Here is a 12074-nt window from a genome sequence, read left to right on the forward strand (position 1 = left end):
TTGTGGCTAGAGAAATTACACCTGAGGTTCGATCAGAGTTGCCCTGTGAGGTGACCTCGGTCCTGAAGGAATACAGTGATGTATTTCCTGAAGACTTACCGAATGAGTTGCCACCTATGAGGGACATACAGCATGCCATTGATCTTGTCTCAGGGTCTACTCTACCGAACCTTCCTCACTACAGGATGAACCTTGCAGCGCATACAGAGTTGAAGAAGCAAGTTGATGAGCTTCTGCAAAAGGGCTTCATCCAAGAGAATATGAGCCCGTGTGCCGTGCCTGCATTGTTGACGCCAAAGAAAGACGGCACGTGGCGCATGTGTGTGGACCGCCGTGCCATAAATAAAATTACTGTCAAGTATAGGTTCCCTATACCTAGATTTGATGATATACTTGACATGATGGCCAGGCCTACTATATTCTCTAAGATAGACCTTAAGAGTGGATATCACCAAATTCATATACGCCCAGGAGATGAGTGGAAGACGGCGTTTAAGACGAAAGATGGGCTGTATGAGTGGTTGGTCATGCCCTTCGGCTTGACTAACACACCCAGTACTTTCATGCGGGTGATGACCCAAGCTTTGAGGCCGTTCATGGAAAAATTCCTAGTGGTGTACTTTGACGATATTCTTATTTATAGTACCACTAAGGAATCACACCTTGAACATTTAAAGAAGGTCTGTAGTGTCCTTAGGAAGGAAAAGTTGTACGCTAATCTTAAGAAATGTGCATTCATGTCTAACCAAGTTATGTTCTTAGGATTTATAGTGTCATCTGAAGGGATGCGCGCAGACCCTGAAAAAGTCAGGGCCATAGTTGAGTGGCCAGAACCAAGGAACATTCATGAGGTGCGAAGTTTTCACGGCCTAGCAACTTTTTATCGTCGGTTCATTAGGAGTTTTAGCACGATCATGGCTCCCATTACCGAGTGCATGAAAAAGGGAGAGTTCGTGTGGGCCGTCAAGGCTTTTAAAGAAATTAAGGGCAAGATGGTGGAAGCTCCTGTCATGCGTCTACCTGACTTTTCTACAGTCTTTGTAGTAGCGTGTGATGCGTCTGGTGTCGGTATAGGTGGAGTGTTGAGTCAAGAAGGACACCCAGTGGCCTATTTCAGTGAGAAACTGAATGAGGCAAAACAAAAATACTCCACTTACGATAAAGAATTTTATGCGGTAGTGCAATCCCTGAGACATTGGCGACACTACCTCCTACCGCAAGAATTCGTTTTGTTTTCTGACCATGAGGCTTTGAGATATTTGCATTCTCAGAAGAAACTCAACCCAAGGCATGCCAAGTGGGTAGCGTTTCTTCAGGAATATTCGTTTGTTTTGAAACACAAGGCCGAAAACAAACCAGCGGATGCCCTTAGTAGGAGAGTGGCGTTGCTCAACTCCTTGAGTGTAGAGGTAGTCGGATTTGAGCAACTGAAAGATGAATACCCCATATGTCCTGATTTTGGGGGTACTTACGCGTCATTCTCTAGTGACCAGCATATTATGGGTGAATATGTTCTTAAAGATGGCTTTCTTTTCAAGGGAGACAGACTTTGTATTCCCCGTATGTCCCTTCGTGAATTCCTCATCTGGGAGCTTCATTCAGGAGGGATAGCTGGCCATTTTGGTCGTGATAAGACCATTGCCCTCGTGGAAGATCGTTTCTATTGGCCAAGCCTCAAGCGAGACGTAGCCAAAGTTTTAGGGCAGTGTCGAACATGTCAACTGGCAAAGCAAAGAAAGCAAAATACCGGGTTGTACACGCCATTGCCAGTGCCACATGCTCCGTGGCAGGACATTAGTATGGACTTCGTGCTCGGGCTTCCCAAGACTATAAAAAAGCACGATTCCGTTTTTGTCGTTGTGGACCGTTTTTCTAAAATGGCGCATTTCCTCCCATGTTCGAAGACGTCAGATGCGTCTCATGTTGCTCGTATCTTTTTTGATGGTGTGGTGCGTCTCCATGGGTTACCTAAAACCATAGTGTCTGATCGTGATGCTCGATTTACTAGCTATTTTTGGAAGACACTGTGGCACATTATGGGAACTCGTTTGCAATTTTCTACTGCTTACCACCCACAAACAGATGGTCAAACTGAAGTGGTAAACCGTAGCCTTGGAAATCTTCTACGTTGTCTAGTGGGTGAACATGTTAAGACTTGGGACCTAATTTTACCAATTGCTGAACTTGCTTATAATGGGTCAGTTAATAGATCTACAGGGTTGAGTCCTTTTGAAATTGTAAGTGGTTATAAACCTAGAATGCCCATAGATCTCTTACCTATGTCTGTTACCCAAAGGTCTTCTGAGTCGGCCGATGCATTCGCACGCCATATTCATGATTTGCATACACATATTAGACAGCGGTTAAATAAGAGCAATAATGATTATAAAGTTTCAGCTGATTCTCATCGTAAAGTGCAAGAATTTCAAGAAGGAGACTATGTAATGGTGCGAATAAGGCCAGAGCGATTCTCTCAAGGATCTGCAAAGAAATTACAAGCGCATAGTGCTGGACCATTCAAGATATTACAAAAGGTTGGGTCCAACGCGTATCGGGTTGACCTTCCACCTGAAATGAGCATTAATCCAACTTTTAATGTGGAAGATCTAGTCCGTGCCCATACTCCCATTATTGATACATCGTCCCTTTCATGGCCTTTTTCTGAGTTTGCTACCCAACCCCTTCCACCACCTCCTCCACCCATTACCCATAAAGAAGCAATTGAGGAAATCTTGGATGACGAGATAGTATCCACGAGAGATGGGGGTTTCCAAAGGTATCTTGTCAGGTGGAAAAACAAACCATCGTCTGAATCTACGTGGCTGTCGGGCGACGCATTGCAAGGTATTGATCCAGATCTACTCGAGCGCTACAAAGGTTTCAACTCGTCGGAGTCGAGTTTTTCTCACCCGAGGGGAATTGATGCGGACACAGGTGCATTCAAGGTGTACCAACGAAGAAAGCGCCAACCACAAGTGCCGTCCTTGTGGATAGGCGAATATTGAGGAGCTGAAGACCTTTCACATGTGATTGGACATATAGAAGACCCCACTTAGGGAAGACACATGTGAAGGAAGATTGGAGAAAGAAGACCGAGCGCACAAAATTTCCCATACTTATGTTATTTGTGCATTTTTTGACTTAGTTAGGGGTCTTTTAGTAATCTTATATCTTTATTTGCTTATTCTAGGGGTATTTTAGTAATTTTATGTCTTTATTTGCTTATTTAAGTGGGGTAAAGCCCTAAACACGAATTTTAACTATTGATGAATGAAAAGCAAACCCTTTGGTTGCCTCCTTCCTCTCTTCTCTCTAATGGTGCTTCTTCTCTCCCCTTGATCTTCTTCTTCTAATTTCTTCTTGTGCCCCTCCAACTTCCTCAAGGTAATAACTTTCTTTCTTCTATTTTTTGTTTTGGCTAAGTCCTCTTCGATCAAAATCTTGAGAACCGATCTAAACCCTAAATCCCCAAATTCTCAAATCCCTAATCCAAGAAACTTCTTGGTTCTTCGGACTAGTGATCTTCATTGATCGATTGGGTGTGACCATGCAAGATCGGGAGGTCTCATCCCTCGCCGGATCCAACCTAAGTAGTAATTGAATTCCATACTCCATGGTTGTAGTGATGGCCCGCTCCATTGCATGTTTCCTTTATGATTTTCTCAGTTATGATGATTATTGTTAGAATTTTAGATCATTTATTCCTTTTATTTCCGCTGTTTAATTATTTCCATGAGCATGCTTTAAAATGTGACATCCCCGTGGACCTGTTGATTGAGATTGAGTTATTATAGGCATATTCAGCCGTGGGTATTAGCATCACAATGTCCCATGTAGTTATATGATCGCGAACAAGATGCCTTAATAACATGCCCGAGTTCCGTTTGACGACTTCCGCTTGACCATCAGTCTGAGGGTGATAGGCACTAGAGAACTGAAGCTTGGTCTTTGTTGCTTTCCAAAGTCTTCCAAAAATAGCTCATGAACTTGGTAACACGATTCGACACAGTTGCCTTTGGAAGCCCATGAAGACGGACCTCCTCTCCAAAAAAATAATTGAGTAATTTTGAAGGCGTTTGTTGTAGTCGAGATGGCCCATGAATACCGAGTTAAAATTTTCGGGCAACCACCACAAATACCGAGTTAAAATTTTCGGACAGTCTTTGGCAAACTCAAAATGAAGTCCATGTTCAGATCTTCCCATTGAGCATATGAGATCGGTAGTGGTTGGTCCAAACCATTGTTTTTCTTTTGACCTTTTACGGAGTTGGCAAACCCTACATTACTAGCAGATCTTCACGATATCCAATTTTATATGAAGCCAAACGTATCAATTTCTAACAAGGGCTAGGGTCTTATCATGACTTGAGTGACTATCACATCCATCGGGGTGTAATTCTCTCACAATATGCTTGCGGATGGATGTAGCTGGTACCAGTGTTGTTGAATTGCATATGCGATCATCTGTGATCGCATATGCCTATGCGCATATGCGATTGCACAATCACATATGCGACCGCATATTTTTTGTTTTATTTATTTATTTATTTTTGAAAATTTTAAAAAAATCGAAAAATATGGAAACTTCAAAAAAATTGTAAAAGAAGAAGAAGAAGAAATTAAGGGTAACTTTCCTACTTTCCTAAGTTAATAAATAACTAATTTTACATATTTAAAATATATTTGAGAGAAATAAAATTAATTAAACAATGAATTAAATAACAAGTGCTTGAATCTTGATCTTTCAACTTCTAAGAGAGGGAATGTAGGGGAGAGAGAGAGAGAGAGACTACTTGGAAGTAGGAAATATAAGAAAGAGAGAAAGAGAGAGATTAAGACCACTTCGAATTAAGAACTGTAAGAGAAGAATAGAGAAAGAGTTTTGAAGTGAGAATATTGCAAATGGGGGAGGTTTGGAAGCCTTCTTATAGACAGTTTTTTTTTTTTTTTTTTTTTTACAAAAAATAAAATAATGTGCCAACCATTGGCCAATATGCGATCGCATATGCTGTATGCAATCGCATACATCGCATATTTTGGCATATGCGATCTGCATATGGATATGCGCATATGTGGTCGCACATGACAATAATGGCTGGTAGGGAAAGTTGTCTCTTGGAACAACTAGCCATCATGATTTTTTTTTTTTCAGGTGCATATTATGCACTAAGAATGTCTATGTAAATATGCCTGGAATTCTTGTCTTCCGCATACTCACAGTGTATGTCTTTGAGTCCTGAAATAGTGACAGACATTGATGATGGTGAATGTGAACGACGGCTCAAGGCATTAGCAATCTGATTGCCCTTGGTAGCCTTGTGATGAATGACAAAGAACTCCTGTAGGTAAGTGCTCCACTTAACACAATGAGCACTCATCTTATACTGAGAGTTTAGGTACTTAAGTGCTTCATGATCAGAGTATAAGACATACTCCTGCCAACCAAATAGCAATGCAATGCCATAGAGTCTGAATAATGGCACATAACTCCAAGTCATAAGTGGAGTACCGTTGCTTCACATCAAAGAGCTCTTCGTTGAATAATGCTATTGTATGACTCTCTTGAATGAGAACCTTACCAATACCGATGTTGGAAGTGTCGCAGCTAACCTCAACACCTCAAAGTCCGGAAGACACAAAACTGGAGCTTCCATTATCTTATGTTTGATCCTATCAAATGCTCTTGTTGTTTCACTTGACCATCAAAACTCTCTTTGTTTCATGCAATCGGTGATTAGAGCCATGATGCTGTTGAAGTTTTGCACAAAGCATCTGTAAAGTGTGGTGCTGCCATGAAAACTACAAACTTCAGAGATAGTGGTAGGTGTTGGCCAATCAACAATGGCTTTCACCTTGGCGGGGTCCACTTCTACACCTCGAGATGAGACAATGTACCTTAAGAAGATCACAATTGTACTCATGAAGGTGCACCTTTGAAGGTTGATGTAGTCGCGCTTGCGATGGACTCTGAAGATAAGACTCAGGTGATTAAGGTGCTCTTCCCCCGACTTCAATAGGTAAGAATGTTTTCAAAGTAGACAATGACAAGCTTGCCAATAAATGGGTGCAACAACTGGGTTATGAAGCACAATAAAATGTTAGGCACGTTTGTGAGACCAAATAGCATAACTAGCCGCTCGTGGAGACCATATTTCATCGTAAATGTTGTCTTCCGTTCATCACTTGCTTGGATGTGGATTTGGGGGTTTCCTCTATGAAAGTCAATCTTGGAGAAGACGCTAACAACTGGCATCAAGTCCAACATATCATAAAGTTGATGAATGGGGAAGGGGCACTTGATTGCGATTCGGCTATCTACACACAAAAGCCAACTCTCATCCTTCTCGGGAGTAAGGAGGGCTAGTATAACACATGGGCTTAGGCTCTTTCAGATGTAGACCCCTTTAGGGCCTGTTTCTTTTTCTAATCCTGGGTAAATGAAGTGTAAATGGGTAATTATTATTTGCCGTTGTATTTATGTTGGGAAGCCGTCTTTGACATTGACTTGATGTTGACAGTGCATTGAAACTGAGGAAAGGCGGATTTTTTTTCCACTAAGACCTATGGGGCCCACTATTATGTATGTGCTTGATCCTATCGTCCATTTGTTTTATCCTCTAATTTTAGCCCATGAGCCCAAAATGAGGTAGATCTAAAGCTTAGCTGGACCACACCACATAAAACAGGGGGAAATGAACGCTTACCTTTTATTTCTTTTTTGGGGCCACAAAAGTTTTGGATCCAGCTTATTTTTGTGCTTTCCCTTCATCCATGTCTGTGTGACGCTATGAACAAGTTGGATGGCAGGTACTCGTTCCTGTGGGCCCTACGCTCGTTTTAACTTTCAACAGTAGGCATTAAATTCCTCCTATATCCTATGGTTTAGTCCACTCGAGCCTTGTATCTGCCTTATTTTTTGGCTCATGCCATAAAATGAACACGTTGAACATATGAGGGGAGTGGATCAAACACATGCATAACAATGGGCCCCACAAATGTTACCATCATAATATTCGTCTGATAACGATGCCTTTACAACACGGTTTTCGATGCCAAATTACATCCACAATTCTTCTTTTCCAAACAACCGTAAAAAACAATAATGGCTCATTTACAACTCATTTGCAGTGGATTTTGAAAAACAAACAGGCACTTAGCAACTCATTAACTTGACATTTCAACTTGGTGTGCTCGGTTGGCTCATTCTGTATGCTGGTAAGTTAGGTAAAGCTTGCTTAAGGAACCAAATATATGGTGTGTTGAATATCCTTTAGTGGATGCAACTCCTTAGGCAAATTATCAAGGACCAAATCTTGAAAGTCATGGAGTGTGGATTTGACTTCGGTAAGAATAGACTCCTCTTGATCAGTAAGAAGCTCCTACACCTTTTTTTTTTTTTTTTTTTTTTTTAAAATTTTAAAATACTAGAGCGAACATAGTGCCTTTCTCCCTAATCTTTCTTGAACTTTTGTATGGTGAGAACATGAGAGTTAGGATGAGTATCCGATGCCGATGTAGATGGAGGAGGAGACGTAGGTTGAAACGGGCGAAGGTGGATTCAATGACCTCGTCATAGGAACATTGTTGCTTTGCACCTTTCAGTCAAAGAACTAAGGTTGACTGGGAAAGATGTGGGCGACATTCATTGAAATTATGTCACACCAAATGTCGGATGGAAGTGTCATCGACTCTTATATGGTTTTGGATGTTTTTCAATTGACAATTTGAGCATATCAATTATCTGTTATTAGACGATGTTCATCGCATTGCCCCATCAACGATTACGGTATATGATCTATTATGCCACTTTATTGGCGCATGCAAAATAGTGGTTCAGTGCCAATCTTTCGCATCCTCTGTAGTGGTCGTAAGGGGGTGGTGTATGATAGAAGTGGGATCATCAATCTTAGCTTCGATCACGGTTTCAGTAGGGGATTCCTCTAGTTGTGATGTAGTTTCCATACATGGTTGTTCCATCATGACGTTTTTATCATGATACTTACAACTATCTTGGTAGTAGGGGTCCTCATTACCGCAATAACGAAAGTTCCTAGCTTGCGGACACTTATTAGAATATTGTCATTTCTCTCTATAATGGTGACAATCAACATCCCGCCACTCTCGCCTGAGGGGAGGATTAAGATTAGGATCAGGATCTTGCCCTCCGTGTCCTGCCCTTGCAATGCCGGCTGCCTCTTGTATGAATTTTGCAGCGGAGGACGCTGCAAAGGTTGTGGTTGCCTAACGGGTGAAGTTTGTATCCATGGCCGCATATGAAAAAGATAGGGAGGTGGTCAGTAGCCCAGCGACGGAGTCCTATTAAGATGTTGATTAGGACCTTTCCTCATGGTAGGCTCCTCGGTTAAAGAGCTAAAATGCCAGAGAGTTTACTGTCCTAGCTGTTTGCTCAACTTGTTAAGCATTTCGATGAACATCATCGACTGACTGGAAATCATACATGGCCATCATGCATTAGATCTCATGATGCAACCCAGTCTGACAACGGTTAGTCGTTAAGCGGTCAGATCGTGTAAGCTTACAATGGACAATAAGCTCATTGAACTTCTCGGCATAGTCATCCATGGATAAAGTTCCTTATTTGAATATGGGGAGCTCTTGGAGAAGGGTATCTATGTAATTTGAGGGCAAATACTTACTTTCCCGCTTCTCTCTCATGGCAACCCACTTGGTGATATAGGGGGATCCATAATGAGATTGTTGTTGTCAATGTTGTGCCACCAGATTATTGCTGGACTCTTCAGCTTGACCTTGATAAAGATCACTCGCTGAACACTGTTCACGTTATACTTATACCGTACAAAATAATCCTCAAGCATTTTAATCTCGTTGACAAAAACTTTGACATCAAGACAAGTTGTGAACTCCAGAACTTCAACTCATACTTTCTTGGTAATATTGTCTTTCTTGGGCGTTTCAATAGAGTTGTCATGGACTTTCTTTGCAAAAAGTTGTTGCATGAGATCATAAACATCTGAGGACCGGTACCGTTTTGATTCACCGAAGGTTTGCGAATAACTTGGTGATGCAATTATCTTGTTGTTGATTGATAAATGTCCCTCAATATATGTGACTGCTTCGGGAAGACATCGTATCAGGGAAATGATGTCAGCAAGGTAATGGATCGAATATCCAGGCTGATTATCGGCGTTAATGGGCTAAATTTCTGGGCTTTTAATGGATTGTAATAGAGCTGGATTTGGGCTGAAGTAGGAAGTTAGTTGTGTGCCACAATTTCGGCAGTGGCTTCCCTTATCAATTTGGATGTTTGGACTTTGTAAAAGAAAAGAAAAAATAAATGGAGGGAGGGTAGGAGAAATAAATGCAATGAAGAAAATGAAGCAAAAAAATACAGATTTTATGATTTAAGAACCCAGAAGCAGAATAATAATGTGATTGTTGTTGATCCAGAACTCCAATCCAACTCTTGGAACTTGCTCTGATACCAATTTGGTGTAGCCAGCCGATAGGAAGGGTCGGCCCAAATGTATGTACTTCTAAGCTAAGCTTAACAAAAGAACCACAATTAGAGTAGAGAATGAAATTCAGATTTTTTTTATTTTTTTATTTTTAAATAAAATTAAAATCAGAAGTGCCTTGAGAATACTCATGTGAGGCCTTTTGACCACTTAGATGTACAAGGAAATTTTTAGTGGTTTTTCATTTTTTGGCATGAGATTTTCTTCATTTCTTAGTGCCATTGAGAACTAAGGATTTATTACACAAATAGAAGGCTAAAAGAAAGATGCTAAATAGATAAAAAGATCTGATTGGATTGTATCGCATGGCTAGCTGATTGGATTATGCCTCCTAATTAGGAGGCTTGGGCTTTCTTGTTGATGGGCCAACCGTGGGGCTTAGGCTTGAGTCTGGCCCATGGGTCTTGGGCCAGTTGATGTGTCTTCGCCTGCATCAGTGGCCCACCTGAGTTCCTTCTTAGCATCAAATTTAGTGTAGAAACTAATAGTAGACCGGTAAAGTTGATGAATGGAATGGATCTTATACACAAAACATGGTTGGCCCCCACATGACTGCTCCCAGTCTCAGGTTTAAGTTATCGAGTTGGACACCTGTAAATCAATCTGACAAGCGAGTTGGCCTGATTCATGCCTGCTAAGTTTGAATCGGCGGAGTGGAGGGCATTGACTTGTCCACCTTTGATACTGGTATGTATTGGGCGATGCATATCGATTTTGGATGATACTTTAAACCTTGATACTATTACAACCAAGTTTATAATGCATGTCCATAGGACACTAATCTCGATGAGTGGGGGGTTGTATATTGGAAAATGGTAGGTATTTTGCATCAGCATCCTATTCATGCCTTTGAAAGCAATATTTACTGCAGTGCCTTCCCTCACATTGTGGCTACATGCAGTAAATATCAAATGGAGGGACAAACTACCTGATGATTTATGACCAAGAAAATAGTTATGCGGACAAGTTTGCTTGTGCACAGATAGATTATATATCAATAATTTACATCTCATGTAGAAAACCTTTCATTTAAAAAAAAAAAAAAAAAAAAAAAAAACACTAGATGCATATCTCGTGTAGGAAGCATGCGATATACATGATTTCTTGTTCCAGAACCATGCTTTAATCTCCTCTGCTTACATTTCTTTGCACCCCATTTTCTTAATAACCATGCCTTGATCTCTTCTGCTTACAATTCTTTGCACCCCATTTTCTTAATAGACTTCAAGTTGCTTTTAGATTTTCCTTTACTTTCCATGTCACTCAATTTCCAGCTTCTCCGTCTGGCTTTCTTTTACAGGCTTAGGGACCGTCTTGTCAAGATAATAACAGATTACCGGACAGAAACTTCCCTTAGACATGGATGCAATGATATACTCAAGGTATTTAGGTGCTCTGTTTTCATATCATGGCATTGGATATGTCTCGGTGTTCCCAGTCCCCGAAGGCCTACTGGATGCACTATAGTGCACTCAACCATGTTTCGGGGTGGGTAAGGCAGGGAAATGGTGGCCCGCTTAATGCTCATCAACACCAAGTGCATTATGTAGGCTTGGGAAACCAAGGCAACCTTGATTTGGAGCTCCATCCCTTTAAAATTGGTCACCACAGCTCATGCATGGAAGAAATGTCTTTTGAGTCCCTAATGTTTCTTTGAACAGTCCCTAATGTTTCTTTGAACCTGATAGGCCGACTGTGTAAATCTTTTGGTGAAATACTACAAGGAGGCCCGGCACGCGGTCCTTTTGGGCATTGAAGAAGATGAAGCGCGTGGGAAGAGGGATGACAGTAGTACTCAGGCATCTGAGAGAGCAGCCAGCTCAGGAAATTTGGAGGTCAATTCGAGAACCAAGGGTGGTGGAAGGTGTTGCATGTGCTTCGATCCGCTTTCGATTCAAAACCTCTCAGTCATTGTATTCTTCTGTTGCCATGCTTATCACATCACATGCCTCACCGGCTCCTCTGATTCGAATGGGGTTGGTGCCGGCAGAGGGGTTCAAGCCTCTTCTCGACGGCCTTTACCGGATTATGATGATGATGACGACGTGGATGATAATGTTGGGTCTGGTGGGTCCCGGATGCGTTGTATTTTATGTACTACAGCCGCTGCATAAGCAGCTGTGCACTTGAGAGGGATGTGTGTGTGTGTGTTCGCGCGCGTGTGTTCGTGTATGTGCAAGTTTTGGGCCCCCTTGGCATTATTGCTTGTATTTTAGGATTTTTTATTTTTTATTTCCCAAGAGTGTCTTTTTGCCATATAGCGATTGATGGCAGGATGGTGTACCTGGGTACACATTTTTTTTAGTCTAATATATAATATAAATATAATGAAGGTTGTTTATGATTGTTTGTTATTTTCTTATCACAATGGCATATACATGGGGTGCAATCGATATTCACAATGGCATATACATGGTTGGTTATCATTAAGCTGGATAATAGTCATGCCTGTCCTAATTAAAAACCTGGCATGCTGGCTGTGAATTGGCTGTTATTGCATGCGGAGGTTTTCTCTTTTCCCCACTTAAATGGTCTATCCGCAGACCTTCGATTGTATTGTTTGGATTGATTTGGCTG

At 41.4% G+C, this 12074-nt stretch overlaps 1 protein-coding gene across 2 annotated transcripts in view; it reads left to right on the forward strand.

The window, feature by feature from the left end:
* The window catches only part of LOC131242968 (vacuolar protein sorting-associated protein 41 homolog), a 52290-nt gene extending 40452 nt beyond the window's left edge, over window positions 1-11838 (forward strand). For both annotated transcript variants that reach the window (XM_058241983.1, XM_058241984.1), the window contains exons 18-19: window positions 10798-10879; window positions 11186-11838. In XM_058241983.1, coding sequence (XP_058097966.1) covers window positions 10798-10879; window positions 11186-11611 — 508 coding nt within the window. In that variant the 3' untranslated portion in view covers window positions 11612-11838. The remainder of the gene's footprint in view (window positions 1-10797; window positions 10880-11185) is intronic.
* Window positions 11839-12074: the final 236 nt, after the last annotated feature.

This window comes from Magnolia sinica, chromosome 4 (genome assembly GCF_029962835.1).
Source record: "Magnolia sinica isolate HGM2019 chromosome 4, MsV1, whole genome shotgun sequence".
NCBI classification, from domain to species: domain Eukaryota; kingdom Viridiplantae; phylum Streptophyta; class Magnoliopsida; order Magnoliales; family Magnoliaceae; genus Magnolia; species Magnolia sinica.